General features: G+C 42.5%; 1 protein-coding gene, 1 long non-coding RNA gene and 1 pseudogene across 2 annotated transcripts in view; 2 read left to right on the top strand and 1 right to left on the bottom strand.

The window, feature by feature from the left end:
• Positions 1-1,765, bottom strand: part of EIF3E (eukaryotic translation initiation factor 3 subunit E) — a 47,465-nt gene extending 45,700 nt beyond the window's left edge. The window contains exon 1 of the mRNA XM_007524236.3: positions 1,588-1,765. Within this exon, the coding sequence (XP_007524298.1) occupies positions 1,588-1,677 (90 nt within the window). The 5' untranslated portion in view covers positions 1,678-1,765. The remainder of the gene's footprint in view (positions 1-1,587) is intronic.
• A 48-nt stretch (positions 1,766-1,813) lies between these two features.
• On the top strand, positions 1,814-14,459 carry LOC132539856 (uncharacterized). Its single transcript, XR_009551122.1, has 3 exons — positions 1,814-1,910; positions 12,533-12,634; positions 13,941-14,459. It is a non-coding gene; the product is annotated as an uncharacterized LOC132539856 (long non-coding RNA).
• A 26-nt stretch (positions 14,460-14,485) lies between these two features.
• Positions 14,486-14,842, top strand: LOC103114546 (large ribosomal subunit protein eL30-like; annotated as a pseudogene).
• Positions 14,843-17,211: the final 2,369 nt, after the last annotated feature.

Raw genomic sequence — 17,211 nt, 5'->3', positions numbered from 1 at the left:
ACAACAGATGAGTGGCTGAGCAAGTTGTGGTCTATATACACAATGGAATACTAACTACTCAGCTATAAAAAAATGGTGACTTCACCACTTTCAGCCCATCTTGGATGGACCTTGAAAAATTCATGTTTCAGCCGATCTTGGATGGACCTTGAAAAATTCATGTTAAGTGAAATAAGTGAGAAACAGGATGATGAATATGGGATGATCTCACTCTCAGGCAGAAGTTGAAAAACAAGATCAGAAAAGAAAACACAAGTAGAACCTGAACTGGAATTGGGGTATTGCACCAAAGTAAAAGACTCTGGGGAATACAGGTCCAAGAAGGATGACAGAGGACCTAGTGGGGGTTGTATTGTTATATGGAAAACTGGGACATGCTCTGCATGTACAAACTACTGTATTTACCGTAGAATGTAAAACATTAATTCCCCAATAAAGAAATTTTTTAAAAAAGTGAAGCCAAGTCCCAAATGGTGAAGCAAGGTTACTTTACAGCTGTCTCTCTTCTCTCTCCCCGTCTCTGTCTCTCCCCAATAATAAATACATAATAAACATTAAAAAGTGAAGCCAAGTCACAAGTGTAAAGCAGGGCTGCAGGTGTCTCTCTCTGCCAATCTGTCTCTATCCAATAATAAATAAATAAAAATCAAACAGTGAAGCTTAAGTCACAAGAGGTGAAGCAGAGCTACAGCTCTCTCCCCCCATCTGTTTTTACCCAATATGTAAATAACAAATATTCAAAATCTAGAGCCTAGTCACCAGTGGTGAAGCAGGGCTACAGCTGTCGCTCTCTCCCCTTATGTCTCTATCCAATAAATAAATAAGTCAAGTCACAAGTGGTGAAGCAGGGTTGCAGGTGTCTCCCTCCTGCCTCCCCATATCTGTCTCCACCCAATAATAGATAAATATTAAAAAGTCAAGTCACAAGTGTAAAGCAGGGCTGTAGGTGTCTCTGCCAATCTCCGTCTATCCAATAATAAATATATACACACACACATATATATCAAACAGTGAAGCTAAGTCAAAGAGATGAATGAAGCAGGGCTACAGCTGTCTCTCCCTCTTTTCTCTCTCCCCATCTCTGTTTCTACCCAATAGGTAAATAACAAATATTTTTAAAAAGTGAAGCCTAGTTACAAGTGATGAAGCAACGCTGCAGGTGTCTCTCCTGTTTCCGCACGTCTGTCTCTAGCCAATAATAAATAATTAAAAAGTGAAGTCAAGTCACCAGTGGTAAAGCAGGGCTGCTGGTGTCTCCTTCCTGTCTCCCCATGTCTCTGTCTCTACCCAATAACAAAATACTAAAAAGGCAAATCACAAGTGGTAAAGCAGGGCTGCAGGTGTCTCCCTCCCCATCTCTGTCTCCGCGCAGTAACAGTAAGAAAATAACAAATGTCGAGGAGAAGTGAAGCCGGTAGCTCGCTGCTCCCCGGGTGACGTGACCCCGGCAGCCCTTCCCGCCGGACCCGGGCCCAGACTCCCGGCCGCTCACACGTGTCAGGCCCGCGGCCGCCGCCGCCTCCATTGGGCCTCGTGCTGCCGCTTACCGCGCCCCCGCACCCTTCCCGCGTTCAAAGTCCCGCTCACCTCCTTCACCGAGAGAAATTCAAGCAACGGAAAGACTAAATGCCGATCCAAAAAGTGCGCGATGCGAGTAGTCAGGTCGTACTCCGCCATCTTGACCAGGAAAAGGAGAGCTGTGTTCGCTAAAACTTTATTGACAGCGCGCGACAAAAGAACAGACACGCGCTGTACCGCGCATGTACGGTGTCCTAATCGGCGGCTAAAGGGGCGGGGTTTAGACCTCAGCGCTGAGGGAACAGTAACGCGTGCGTACGGCCCCGCCCTGACTCCCGGCCACTCTAGGACTAGGAGGACCGGCCGACTCGTTGTATTCTGTTTCCAAGTTTGTAAGGCTCCTTCAGTCTTTTCCATTTTTGAATATTGAAAACGAGCGATTGTTTGGACGATGTGCAATGTTTTGAGATGCGGCACAGAATAAGATCATAAGGACCTTGCTCTTCAGGGACTTAGGTACAAGGAATAGTATCTGAGCTTTTATTTGGTATAAATTAATGGTTTTATAGACTTTTGCTAGAGTATGGTGAGATGGGTTTCTGGACAGAAATGAAAAATTCGAATTATAGTAAGGGACGTAATTTGGCGGGGGTGGGCTTATGTGGTTAGGGTAAAGGACATTAGGAGTTAGGGCAGTTAGAGTAACTTTAGTACCAATTTGAGAGTTGTAGGAAGAGAATGAGGTGATCAGAATTAGACCCTGGGTATATAGTTCCATATCCCTTGTGCAAACTACAGCAAAAACAAACACCATGAAACAGGAAAACATTTACGTATTAAAAACAACAACAACAAAAACTCTGTGGCTGGAGAGTGAGATTAAGCACCAATTAAAACAAAAGTATGGATTGTGGATTCTATTCTGAGAGCTCTGAAGTCTGTTTTCTTAGTTGATGCTCAGGTTTAGCCAATGCACTTAGTGATATTAGTCTATAATGACAACTCCCAATTCATAATTCAACATACACTTTAAGTAAACCCCAGATTCACACATACACAGTTGCGTTAATTGTCCAAATCCAAATTTCTCCTATGTGGCTCACTGAAACCTGCTACTTTTGCACTCTAACCCATCTCAGTAAATGACAACTACCCCGCTTCAGTATCTCAAACCAATCAATCTTGGATTATCCATGATTGTTTCTGTCTCTCCCTCACCCGCCCCCCCAATTTTCTCTCTCTCTCTCTCTCTCTCTCTCACTTTCTCTCTTTTTCCTTCTCTCTCTCTCCTTTCTATTTTTCTTTCTCCCTTTCTTCTTCTTCTTCTTTTTTTTTTTTTTTTTTTGCCTCCAGGGTTATTTCTGGGCTCGGTGTCTGCACCATGAATCCACTGCTCCTGGAGGCCATTCCCCCCCCCCCCTTTGTTCCCCTTGTTGTTGTAGCCTTGTTGTGGTTATTATTGTTCTTGTTGATGTCGTTCGTTGTTGGGCAGAACAGGGAGAAATGGAGAGAGGAGGGAAGACAGAGAGGGAGAAAGACACCTCAGACCTGCTTCACCGCCTGTGAAGCAACTTCCCTGAGGTGGGGAGCCGGGGCTCAAACCGGGATTCTTACTCTGGTCATTGCGCTTTGTGCCATGTGCGTTTAACCCGCTGCGCTACCGCTGGAGCCCCTCTCCCTTTCTTCTTTACTAGCTAGAATACTGCTCAGCTTTTGTATTGGGGAATTGAACCTAGGACCGCAGAGCCTAAGGCATAAAAGTCTTTTGCATAACCACTGTACTATCTCCCCAGCTTTAATTAATTATTAAAATTATTTAGTAATTCATATAAATATATAATACTATGTAAATCATGTAATATGTCATATAGATGAATTATTTACTAATTAATTAGTTAATTAATTAGAGGAAGAGGGTGAAAAAGGCCACTGCACCGAAACTTCTTTTAAGGAAGCTGGGTTTGATTTGAACCTGGGTTGAACACATGGCAAAACAGTACACTACTCAGGTGAATTATTTCACTGGAATATTTTATTTCACTGGAATATTTATCTCTCTCATCATTCTTAATAGCTGAGTAATATTCCACTGTATATAGTCCACAACTTTTTCAGCCACTCATTTGTTGTTGGACACCGAGGTTGCTTCCGGATTTGGCTATTACAAATTCAAACTAAAGATGATAGTGTTAAAGAACAGTGGTATTGTTGAGTATATATGAAAATTCTGAGTATGTTTTGAATAGAGAAGTAACAAAGCATGCTAATGGATTCAATAAAGAAGTGTCAGAGAAGACTCTTAAGATCTAGACAATGTGGTTTACTAAGATGAGGAAATGTTATAGATGCATGTTTTAGAGGAGAAAAATCAAAAGTTTAGCTTTGTGCTTATTAGGTTTGGTGTGTATATTAGATATCTAAATGGAGTTACCTATTAGTGGTGTGTGTGAGTCACTACTATCTAAGAGCTAGAGATAAGAAATTAATCTGGTCAACCAACTGACAAATTTTAAAACAATGAGACTGGATGAAATCAGAGTGTAGGTTTGGAAAGCAAATAAAGAGGGATAAATCTCAAGCATTTCAATTTGGAGAGTTCGAGGCAATCAAAATTGAGATAACATGCTGGAAAGAGACTGGCTAATAGGTTATAGAGAGAAAGGGGCTTGGGTAGGACTGTGGTGCAGGTAGTTAAGCGCACATGGTTACAAAACGTAACCCGCGGGTGGGGGTAGATAGCATAATGGTTATGTGAACAGACTCTCATGTCTGAGGCTCTGTCAAGTCCCAGGTTCAGTCCCCCGCTCCACCATAAGCCAGAGCTGAGCAGTGCTCTGGTTAAAAAAAAAAAAAAGAAAGAAAGAAAGAAAAGAAAAAGAAGCATAACTCGCTCAAGCCCCCATCTTCTCACTTGCAGGGGAGTCGCTTCACAAGCTGCGAAGCAGGGTTGCAGGTATCTATCTTTCTCTCTCCCTCTCTATCTCCCCTTCCTCTCTCAATTTCTCTCTGTCCTATTCAGTAAAATGGAAAAAAAAATGGCTGATAGGAGCAGTAGATTCCTAGTGCTGACGACAAGCCCCAGCAATAACCCTGGAAGTGAGAGAAACAAAGGAAGGAAGGAAGGAAAGAAGGAAGGAAGGAAGGAAGGAAGGAAGGAAGGAAGGAAGGAAGGAAGGAAGGAAGGAAGGGGAACAAGAGCAAGTAGAGTCCCAGGTGCCAAAGGAGGAGTGTAGTTCAAGCATCAAAGAATAATGAACTGTGGTACATGGTGGAGTTAGTTCAATGGAGACTTGGGTATTTTTTTTAAGGTCTTTAGTTATTTTAATAGTTTAATTTTATTCATATTGGATAAAGACACATACACACATCAACAGGAAAAGGGGAAATAAGGAGAGAGAAAGCAAGACCCCTGCAGTGTGTGCAACAGTCCAACCTCAAAGAGACTTGAGTATTATCTAATGGCTTTTGAAAACGCACAGATTACTGGTGACATTGATAAGAGTAGTTTCAGTGAGTGGTGGAATAAAACATGAAATAAGTGCAAAAGATGGAAGAGGAAGTAAAGCAACACCTATAAACATATTTTTAAGGAATTTTATTAGAAAGGGAACAGTGAAATGAATCAATAAATGTGTGAGACAGAGAATTATTTTTTAAAGACTTTTTCATTTATTTGTTTATTTTCCTTGTTGCCTTTGTTTTTATCATTGTGGTTATTATTATTATTGTCATTGCTGTTGTTTTTGGATAGGATAGAGAGAAATGGAGCGAGGAGGGGAAGACAGAGGGGGAGAGAAAGATAAGGAACCTGCAGACCTACTTGTGAAACGACCCCCCTGCTGGTGGGGAGCTGGGGGCTCGAACTGGGATCCTTACACAGGTCCTCAAATTTCGCACCACGTGTGCTTAAGCCACTGTGCCACTGCCCACCTCCCTAGAAAGTATTTTAAGAGTTGTGTTCGCTGACAGATGTGATATAACTAATGGAAGATTACAGTATTTTTTATTAGTGATTTAATAATGATTAACAAAATTGTGGGGTAAGAAAGGTACAATTCCCACCACCAGAGTTCTGTATCCTATCCTCTCCATTGGAAGGTTCCCTGTTTTGTTTTGTTTTTTGCCAGACCACTGCTCAGCTCTAGTTTATGGTGGTGCAGGGGACTGAACCTGGGACTTCAGAGCCTCAGGCTTGAGAGTCTCTTTGCATAACCATCTACTTCTGCCCCAGAAGGTTCCCTATTCTTTACACCTCTGGAAGTATGCACCAATTATTTTTTAAATTTTGAAGTATTTTACTTTTTGTATTTTTGAGAAAGATGATGAGAGAGAAATACGCAGAAAAACCAGAGCACTACTCAGCTCTGGCTTATGGTAGGGTGGGGGAATTGAACCTGGGATTTCAGAGCCTCAGGCATGAGAGTCTCTTTGCATAACCTTTATGTTATCTACCCCTGCCAAAAATTTTTATGGAATGAAGAAGATGGGAGTCCTGGCTTCTGTAATTGCTTCTCCACTGGACATGGATGTTGGCAGGTCCCCAACCTGTTTTGACCTTTCCCTAATAGGATAGGTCTCTGGGGAGGGGAGTTTCCAGGACACATTGATGAGGTCATCTGCCCAGGGAAGTCAGGATAAAATCCTAGTAGCATCTTCAACATGGTGGTAAAAAGGTGGTACAATATAAAGACTAACAATGTGTTTAATAATGAGGAACCTTAAGGTAAAAGTATAGCAAATGAGATTCGTGGTCTTCATGATGGAAGAAGCTAGGAAGTCTATTTTAGGTATATTCTAAGGGATCCATGACTTTAGTATTTTTTGTCTGAGCCTGATAGCTAACATGCAGGTGAACTAATAGTATTGTCTAGGAAAATGGTGTCAGAGTTAAGATTAGGACTAGAAAGATGTATTAGGGCAGAGAGTAGCTCCCAAGTTTGAGGAAAGTATATAAATGGAAGGTTACAATATTATAAGAAGCCATAGAAGATGTAAGGGGAAAAAACCAGAGGTCTCAATCATGTTTCTCATAGTGGATGTGATTCTTTTGTATCAGTACTGTAAATGGGATGCATTGGATCGACCTTCCCGTGGTGCATCTCGTGAGTACCCATTCATTGGGGAAACTGACGATCCTCCCTAGCCGAGGCAAACGCTAGAAGAAGAAGAAGTACTGTAAATGTTATAACATATTAAAGAGTGTTCCAAGTAGTTCAGGAGCAACTTGATCACTCGAGACACACAAAGGCAAGAAAATGAGCACGAATTTGAGAACAGTTTGAGAAATGAACTCAAGTTTAAAGACAAGAGGGGGAGACTATGTCAGAAGAGAATGACTGTGGCCAACTCATAGAAAACTTAGGTTTGGAATCTGAAATGTATCTATTGTCATGGTCTTGAGACGGTTTAGAGTATCTTTGACTATGAACATATATTTCTGCTGGGAGGACAGTGCACTGTATGGGTAAAATGCAGTCCAGCTACCATGAAGACAGTGGTGTTTTGTCCTTTAAAATTAAACTGGAAGTGATTTACAAGATGGATTAAAGTGGTGACAGATTGGAAACTCTGCTGATTTGCCTGCCTTTCCCCCTGGAATTTTCCTTGCTGGTTTATGAAAATATCTTGTTTCTTTTTATAAGGGAGGTTTAGCCCCAAATATGGAAAATATGACTTTTGCTTTAGTCTCTTGCTCATGTTTCAGTTAAAAAGAGATATTACAGAGGAAGATCAGACATGACCACTCTCTTGATGGTATCAAAGACCTTCATTCTCATGTATTCATGAAATACTAAGTGAATACTATTGATTTGCTAGTCATCATCAGACTCTTAGGAACAAAGAGAGGAAATCAGTCTTGGCCAACAAGGAGTCTATGCATTTTCAAAGTTGGCAAATGTGTACATTGTCAAATAACCAGTGCTATGTGAGAAAGTCTTCATGGAGGACTCCTGTAGGTCCAGGAGAGTGGTTGACTCTGGCAGAGAAAGTTGGAGCTTTGTAGGGAAGGTAATATTTACTACATCTACCAGAAGAGTTATTCAGCTGGTTAAAGACAGAGAAATGAATGTTTCTGTTGAGAGGGAAGAGAGAGCAGGTACACAACCTTGGTCTTGAGAAGGAAAAAAAAAAAAAAACCAAAAACATGGCATGATCAGAAACTTCGAGAAGGTCATTGTGCCTTCTGAGTAACATGTGTGATGTCAGACCTCTGTTGAGGGGTCAGGGATGAATTTTAAAATGGTACTGTGGACCAACCTCAGGCCAGTTTTCCTGATGACTTCTTTGAAGGTCTTTGTTTTCCTTGTTCATGCTTTTATCATCTTTCATACAGAAATACAAGTTCATCCAATAACCTTCTTTACACACACACACACACACACACAAACATATTATAAAAGTGTGTTGTCTTCTGCTGTGCCACAAGGAAAGAGTTTTTGAGCTGAATGCTTTTTAAAAAAATATTTATTTATTCCCTTTTGTTGCCCTTGTTTTATTGTTGTAGTTATTATTGATGTCATTGTTTTTGGATAGGACAGAGAGAAATGGAGAGAGGAGGGGAAGACAGAGATGGGGAGAGAAAGACAGACACCTACAGACCTGCTTCACCACCTGTGAAGTGACTCCCCTGCAGGTGGGGAGCCAGGAGCTTGAACCGGGATCCTTCCAACAGTCCTTGTGCTTTGCGCCACATATGCTTAACCCGCTGCGCTACTGCCTGACTCCCATCCAATAACCTTCTAATATAGTCTATGCCCTATTTTCTGGATTATCTTATTACCCTTCTAACCCTCTTTTGATCTGAATTGTGCCCCCATAGTCAAATCCATATATTGGAGTCTTTTAAAAAATTTTTTTTAATTATTTTTGTTGGATTGAGACAGTGAGAAATCAAGATAATCAAGAGGAAAGAGGGAGACAGAAGGGAAGAAAGTAGAGCCACACCTGCAGCACTGCTTTACCACTCACAAAGCTTTTTCTCTGCACTTGTGGACTGGGGGCTTAAACCTGGGCCCTTGTGCATGGCAGCATGTACACTCAACCAGGTGTGCCACCACCTGCCCCCTACATATGTTGTAGTCTTAATTTCTCAATACTTTGAAATGTTGCTGTACTTGAAAGCAGGGTTTTTAAGAAGTAGTTATGCTAAAAATGAGGTCATGGACAAGCAAGATAATTCACTTGGATAGTGTGCCTTTTTTTTTTTTTTTTTCATTTTTTTCTACCTCCAGGCTTGGTAGGGCTTAGTGCTGGCACTACAAATCCACTGCTCCTGGAGGCCATTTTTCAATTTTATTGGGTAGGACTGAGAGAAATTAAGAGAGGAGAAGGATATAGAGAGGGAGCGGGAAAGACACCTGCAGACCTGCTTCACTGCTCATGAAGCGTCCTCCCTGCAGATGGGGAGATGAGGCTTGAACCCGGTGATATGTGCACTTAAACTGAGTGCACCCCTGCCCAGCCCAGATAGTGTACCATTATTATGCACGCAAACCAGGCTTGAGTTTGGTCCTCACTGCATTACAAGGAAGCTTCAGTGTTGTGGTACCTTTCTCTCTTTCTGTCCCTCTGTATCTGAAAATTCAAGATACAGGATGATGAGCCCCAGTGATGATGATGAAGACAAAACAACAAAAATATGAAGTAGTTAGGTGAGCCCTAATTGAATATGACTGGTGTCCTTCTATGGACAGATTAGGACAGAGGCAAACACAGAGGAAAGACCATGTGAAGACAGAGTATGGCCCTCTCCAAGCCAAAAGGCAAAGCTTAAATAAGGCAGCCCTGTTCAGTCCTCTAGAATGTGAGCACATACATTTCATTGTTTAAACTAACTGATCTGTTGTATTTGTGATGGCAGCCTTAGCAAACGGATGCCTTTCTATTCCTTCCTGTTCTGTTCACACCACTTCCTCACTTTGTAACATTCTGATGAGACATCACAATCTCTGTTCTTTTTTTTTTTTTTTTTTTTTTTTTACCTGAAGTAATCATTCCTTCATTCTGCCCCTTCTCACAACAACAAACTTTTATGTCAGAGCCTACAACATTTTCACTCCTTAAAGAAGGAAGGAAGGAAGGGAAGGAGGGAGGAAGGAAAGAAAAAATATGAAAGAAAAGAAAAGAAAAGTGATGCTGAGGAATTATTCTGATGCAGTCTCCGCCCCCAGTTTTTACCATGCCCCGCATTATCCTAGGAGTGCCCCTTCAACCAATCCTGCCCCCACTTGTCACCCCTGGTTGTCGCCCAATAAAAGCCCCCTCACCCTCCCCTCTGCCCCCCCCCCTCTCTGGGCTCCTTTGGGTCGCCCTCTCTCTCTCTCTCTGCGTGGTGAGGTAGTGGGGACGGCCATTGTCGGCTGACTCCACGTGGCCTGAGCCACCCCCCATCCTATAATAAAGATTTGTGTACCCCACTTGTTCCAGACCTCCTCTCTCTCTCTTCTCCGCGGTGCAGCCCGACACCTGGACACAACAACAACAGAAAAGAAGAGAAGAGAAAAGAAAAAAGAAAAGAAGGGGCCGGGTGGTGACGCGCCTGGTGGAGCACATATTGCAATGCTCAAGGATGCAGGTTCGAGCCCCAGGTCCCCACCTGCAGGGGGAAAGCTTTGCCAGTGGTGAAGCAGGGTTGCAGGTTTCTTTCTGCCTCTTTCTTTCTCTCCCCCTTCCTCTTGATGAATGACTGTCTCTATCCAATAAATAAATAAAGATAATAAAAATTTAAAAAATAATAATTAAAAAAAATAAAGAAGAGAGGGGTCGGGTGTTGGCGCACCTGGTTGAGTGCACATGATACAGTGCAAAAGGACCTGGGTTCAAGCCCTCAGTCCACACCTGCAGTGGGAAAGCTTCCCAAGTGGTGGGGCAGTGCTGCAGGTGTCTCTCTGTCTCTCTCCCTCTCTATCTCTCCCTTCTGTCTCGATTTCTGGCTGTTTCCATCAAATAAATAAATAAATAAAATAAAGATAATAAAAAAAATTTAAAAAGAAAGAAAACAAAGTCTTCTGGAGCTGAGAGACAGCTCACTGGGTTGGGTGCTTGCTTTGCCATGTGTGCAGCAGGTTGAGTCCTATCACCATGTACGAGTGCCACAGCACTGGGGAACCTCTGGAGCTACCGTGTTTGTCTTGTCCTCTTTCTCTCCTCTCTATCTCAATGAAAAAAGTTAGTCAGTCGGAGTGGTGGAATTATCATGTGAAAGGATCCAGCTCTGCAGAAGGAAAAAACAAAGTTTATTCCTGCTGGCCTCCAGACATCTTGTGTCAGGACTATACATATCTTGTCTTTTGTAGCTCCTGGTCCTAACTTGGTAGCTGGGAGATAACAAGTAATACATGCTCTAGAAATAAGTAAATGTGAGGCCAGGAGGTGACACAGATAGTTGAGCGCACATGTTACCATGCCTAAGGACTCAGGTTCAAGGCCCCAGCCCGCAGCTGCAGGGGCAAAGTTTCACAAGTGGTAGGACAGTGCTGCAGGAGTCTCTTCTCTGTGCCTTTCTCACTCCCCTTTTCTTTCTCACCGTCTATAGAAGAATAAACAAATCTTTTAAAAACTAAAAGTATTATAAGCAGTACATTAAAAAATAAGATAAATAAAGATTTCTCTACTTACTGTATGAGGGAGAAACAAGAGCACTGCTCTTCTCTGGCATATGCAGTGTTGTGGGTGGACTCCATAGTCTCAGGTGTGCAAGTCCTGCACTCTAGCCAGTGAGCAACCTCTCCCTAGGTACTACCTGAACTACATACTATGTTACCTACATGTTCTCAAAATAATTTGTCAGTATGTTGGAACACTCTAGTTTTTTTTTTTTTTTTTTTTGTCTCCAGGGTTATTGCTGGGGATTGGTGCCTGTACTATGAATCCACTACTCCTGAGGTCCATCCACCCATTTTTATTGCCCTTGTTGTGGTTGCAATTCTTGTTATTGCTGTCATTTGATAGGACAGAGAGCAATTGAGAGAGGAGGGGAAGACAGAAAAGGGGAGAGAAAGATAGACACCTGCAGACCTGCTTCACCACTTGTGAAGTGACCCCACTGTAGGTAGGGAGCTGGGGCTTCCAACCAGGATCCTTGTGGCAGTCCTTGCACTTCACTACCATGTGCACTTAACTGCTGGGAAATTGTGCAGATGCAGTCACACCTGCCATGTTGTCCCCTCAGGCTACTGCTAGTTCCCTCGAGAGTTGGGACATTCTCGGAGTGCCTGTTCCACCATGTTGTGCCCTCAGGGCATTGTCTATTTCCCGGTGATATTTGGAGTGCTTTGGTTACTCCTCCCACCTCCCATTCTCAGGAGAGTTATTATCCTATCCTGGAGTGTTATGGTTACTCCTCCCCCTTCCCATTCTCACGAAAGCTACTCCTATAAAAGCCCTTCTTCTTCTGCACCTCTCTCTCTTGTTGGCGCTTCACTTCAGTGTTTAGATGCAGGAAAGGTTACTGCATGAGGCGGCCATTTTCGCTACCTCCACATGGCTCAACCTGCTTCTTTCGCACCCAACTCTGAGGTGCCAGAGCAAATAAAGATTTGTGTTGTGCCAGAGCAAATAAAGATTTGTGTTCCCTCTTCGCTCCGGACCTCCTCTCTCTCTCCTCTGCGACGCAGAATGACACTTAACCAGCTGCACTATCGTCTGGCTCCCTCTGAGAACTCTAAATAGTAGCTATCACCATCATAGTTAACACATTTTAATAGTATTTTTAATTAACTTTTAATTAGTGATTTCATTTACAAAACCATAAGATAATAGGGACATAATTCCATGATGTTACCATCACCAGATTTCTGTGTCCCCCATTCCTCCCATTGGAAACTGCAGTATTTCTCCAAAGGTCAGAGATATGGGTTGGCTATTACTTCTATAAGTGTCTCTACAGATAGAGATAGATGTAGAGATATATACCTATTTCTCCCCCTATGGTCCTGCCTTCTCTTCTTTTCTGAGACACAACTACATCTATTACTACTTCTGAGTATCCTTCCTTTTTCCTCTTCTCTCTCAGGTTCCTGATGGAATTGGGATTCAAAGCCCTATGGTCAATTTCCCCTAAAATTTGTCTCCCCTCTGGGAGTATGGACCAAAACTCTTTTTTGGGGTGCAGAAGGTAGGTGATATGGCTTCTGTAATTGCTTCTCTTCTGGACATGGGCATTAGCAGGTCAATCCATATCATTAACCTGTTTCTATCTTTCCCTAGTGGGGTACAGCTCTGGAGAGGTGAGGTTCTGGGACACATTGGTGAGGCCATCGGGCAAGTGAGTTCAGGATGGAATCATACAGTAGTGCCTACAACTTGGAGTCTGAAAGTAGTAAGATATAAAGCAGGACAAAATATTTAATAAACAGAAACCAAAAAGTAGGAATAGAGCAGATGAGAATAGGGACTTTTGGGGCTCGGGCAGTAGCGCAGTAGGTTAAGTGCACATGGCATGAGAATCCGGACTTTAGGGTGGTAAGGAGCAAGGAAGTCTATTTTAGGTATGATCCTAGGTGCCCATGACTTCAGTAATTTTTGCTTGAGCATGGTAGCTAACATGCTGTCACCTGAAATATTACCTTTAGTCCACCTACATGTTTTCTGTCAAGCTCTGGAAAAAATTAGGAAAGTCATGGGCCCCTTGCAGGCTGTTGCTCTGGGTCCCCCGCCTCCCTGGCCATTTGGTTACAGAGGTCAGAGTGGCCCCCTGAGAGTCCTGGGGTGGCTCTGCGTGTTGGGGGCGACGTGCAAAGAGAAGCAACAATTACGCCAGACTCACCCAGCTCCGAGAGAGGCCTCAGAGAAGTGGGCAACTCATTTATTGAAAGTAAGCAGATATGCTCATTGCACAGGGAGAAGGTTAAGGCAATCATTAACCCAAACACAAAGCAACACAATGCATAGTCACATTTTCACCTACAAACTATGTGATCACAAGTGAAGAGTTACCGTACAAGGTTTGATCACAAGCTCACAATGCAATTTTCCCCAGGGGTAAATTACAGGCACTTGGGGCGGGGGGGAAGCAGTTGAGTAACAGGACATTTGTGATGGTTTTCAAGTTTGGCCATACACAATGTACAGATTCATGGCCTTTGTTTTAAGGGGAGAGGAGGGACATGTGCATAAAGGTAGCCCCCGTCTGAAGGAGCCATCTGTCATTAGTTCATGAGGTCAGGGTAACCTGCCATTTTCTCGACCAGAGGCGGGGAGAACCTGGGGTCGACCCACTTAGACCTCATAGAAATAATGGCCTGGACTTCCCGGGCAGTGGGCCCACTCTCCAACAGCCCCTTGGAATATACCTAAAATAGACTTCCTAACTTTTTCGAAAATGGAGACCCCAAATCTCATCTGTTCTATTCTTACCATTAGGTTCCTGATTATTAAACTTTTATTTCTTTTTTTTTTCTTCATATCTTAATGCTTTTCAGCCATCAAGTTGCAGATACTACCATGACACCAACCTGATTTCCCTGGGCAGTCAACCTCACCAGTGTGTGCTGGAATCTCATCTCTCCAGACCCCTTCCCAAAAGGGAAAGGCAGAAACAGGCTGGGGTTATGGATTAACCTGCCAAATGCCTATATCCAGCAGAGAAGCAATTACAGAAGCCAGACCTTCCACCTTCTGCACCCCACAGTGATCCTGGGTCCATACTCCCAGAGGGATAAAGAATAGGAAGCTGCCAGTGAAGGAGAGGGAATGGGGTGCGGAACTCTGGTGGTGGGAATTGTGTGGAATTGTACCCCTCTTGTCAAATGGACATGTCAATCGTAATTAAGTCAATAATAAAAAAAAATCAAAAAAATATTGTCAGTGAAGATGATGTCAGAGATAAGAACAGAAGTAGAAAGCTGGATTAGGGCAGAGAGTAGCACCCAAACTTGAATAGAATATATAAATAGGCCTTTCTCTCTCCCCAGCCATCATGGCAGCTGCTCTTGGTTGGAGGCTGTCCCACACCTAAGGCAGAAAGATGGTGGCCGCAAAGAAGACGAAAAAGTTGCTGGAGTCAATCAACTCGAGGCTCTAGCTGGTTATGAAAAGTGGGAAGCACTTGGGATACAAGTGCTGGGATACAAACAGACTCTGAAGATGATCAGACAAAGGAAATCCAAACTGGTCATCCTTGCCAACAGCTACCCTGCTTTAGGAAATCAGAAATTGATTGGCCACAACTGGTGTCCATCACTGCAGTGGCAATAATATTGAATTAGGCACAGCATGTGGAAAATACTACAGAGTCTGCACATTGGTCATCATTGATCCAGGTGATTCTGATATCATCAGAAGCATACCAGAACAGACTGGTGAAAAGTAAATCATGCAAGATTTTTCTTTTTTTTTAAAGACTATTTTATGTATTTATTCATGAGAAATGATAGGAGTGAGAGAGAGCCAGACAACACTCTGGTACATGTGAATCCAGGGATTGAACTTGAGACCTCATGCTTGAGAGCCCAATGTTATCCACTGCGCCACCTCCCGGACCATGTGCAAGATTTTTCTGTAATAAAGTATGAAGAGTGGTTTTTTTTTTTTTTTTTTTTTTTTAGGAATATAAATACAATGTTACCCCATTCACCTGACCCAGGGCCCATATCTATTCATATTTAGCAAAGGAGCCTGTGTAACTTCTGAGTCCCTGTCATTCTGAGCTTGCTATCAGTCCATGGTCACAGATGGGAACATTCTAGGTTGCACTCATCTCAGGACCAGTCTTCCTTGAGTGACAGAGTAGGATGATCCAGCCTCCCTTTAGAGAGTGGGACAGTCCCTACCATTGCTACTTTATAGGGAGGGCAAAGTCCTAGAGAGGCCCTCAAGAGGGTTTATAATGACATTCCTGATGGAAGTGACCAGTGATGGTGGAGAGAGGGATCTATTAGAGGTCTGTATCCATCATATCTATGGGGGAATCCAAGAATCCTCAGATGGGGGGCCCCAGGTGATGGGATGGACTGGCAGTAACCAAAAAGGCCATCATTAAGTGAGCTAGTGTCTTGCCCTTGTTCAGCTTTTGTAGTCCTTTTTTTTTTAAAAAAAATTTTTTTTATTTACAAAATGGAAATATTGACAAGACTATAGGATAAGAGAGGTACAATTCCACACAGTTCCCACCATCAGACCTCCATATCCCATCCCCTCCCTTGAAAACTTTCCTGTTCTTCATACCTCTGGGAGTATGGACCCAGGAATCATTGTGGGGTGGAGAAGGTGGAAGTTCTGGCTTCTGTGATTGCTTCCCCACTGAACATGGACATAGGCAGGTTGATCCAATGTAGTCTTTTCTTTATCTGACAAACTTAGGCTTTCTACCTGTTGTTAAATTGTTGAGTCTCACTTGTTGTATGCAAACTGTTATTAGGCTTTTGGGGTCTGTCCTCAAGTTAGGGAAGAAATAGACCTAGGGTATCAGTGGGGTCTGAGTTAACTTCAAGTTTTGCTGCATTAACTTGTTTGATGATTCTAATAAAGTTTGTCATATGGACAATAATTGTCTTTTAGTTGATACACGCACACACACATGTGCGCTCCCCCCACACATGTGTGTGTGTGTGTGTTTTGTCAGTACATCTTTTGGCTAATTGTATACAATTTTTCTTCTAAAGACTATCAAGAGGTGACAATAATGCTGATGCTGTCAGAAGAGATTAAGACATATATCTTACTTTCTTTTGTGTAGTTAGTTGAATAGCTAGAGTGATTGAGGGAATTGACATAGGGCTATGAGAGGAGGGTGTCTAGGTCTAAGAAGTAAATGTTTGATTAGATAATGTATGGTGTCTTCTTTAGATCTTTCTACTAGATTGCTGAACTATTAGGTCTAAGTATAATCACAAAGGACTATTAAACACTTTTAATTTAAAGTTTATAACTTTACGGATGCATCTATATATACACTCAGTCCCCTAGGCCCAAACCTATATATAGGTTCTGTTACTTTGTTAGAATATGTATCTGAAATGGAACTAGATACTAACTGACACATTTTTTATATAGTCACATTTTCTGGTTAAATATATCTTTTAGATATCACAAATAACATTAACCATCAAATTGTAATCCCACTATCTATCTATCTATTTATTTATTTATTTATATTGCCTCCAGGGTTATTGCTTGGGCTCAGTGCCAGCACTACAATTACACTGTTCTCGCTGGCCTTTTTTTTTTTTTTTCCCCCGCTTTCTTTCTATGTTATTTGATGGGACAGAGCAATTGAGAGGGAGATGGGGAGATAGAGAAGGAGGAAGGAAGAGAAACACTTAAAGAGCTCCTTCACCATTTGTGACGCTTCTTCCTACAGGTGGGGGACATGGACTCAAACCTGAGTCCTTGCACTTGGTAATACGTGCACTCAACCAGGTGCACCCCCCCTTTCTTTCTTTTTAAAAAATTTTAAATTATATTTATTTATTGAATAAAGACAGGAAATTGAGAAGGAAGGGGGAGATAGAGAGGGAAAGAGACAGAGAGGGAAAAAGACAGACACCTGCAGTACCGCTTCACCACTTGCAAAACTTTCCCCCTGCAGCTGGGGACTGGGGGTTTGAACCCAGGTCCTTGTGCACTGTAACATGTACGCTCAACCAGGTGCACCACCACTCAGCCTCCCCCACTACCCTTTCTATTTTTTTAAAGTTTTTTTTTTTATTATCTTTATTGGATAGAGACAGTCAGAAATCAAGAGGGAAGGGG

This window comes from Erinaceus europaeus, chromosome 1, assembly GCF_950295315.1.
Source record: "Erinaceus europaeus chromosome 1, mEriEur2.1, whole genome shotgun sequence".
NCBI lineage: Eukaryota > Metazoa > Chordata > Mammalia > Eulipotyphla > Erinaceidae > Erinaceus > Erinaceus europaeus.
Note: the sequence above shows the minus strand (reverse complement) of the source record. Positions and strands in the feature narration are given on the sequence as shown.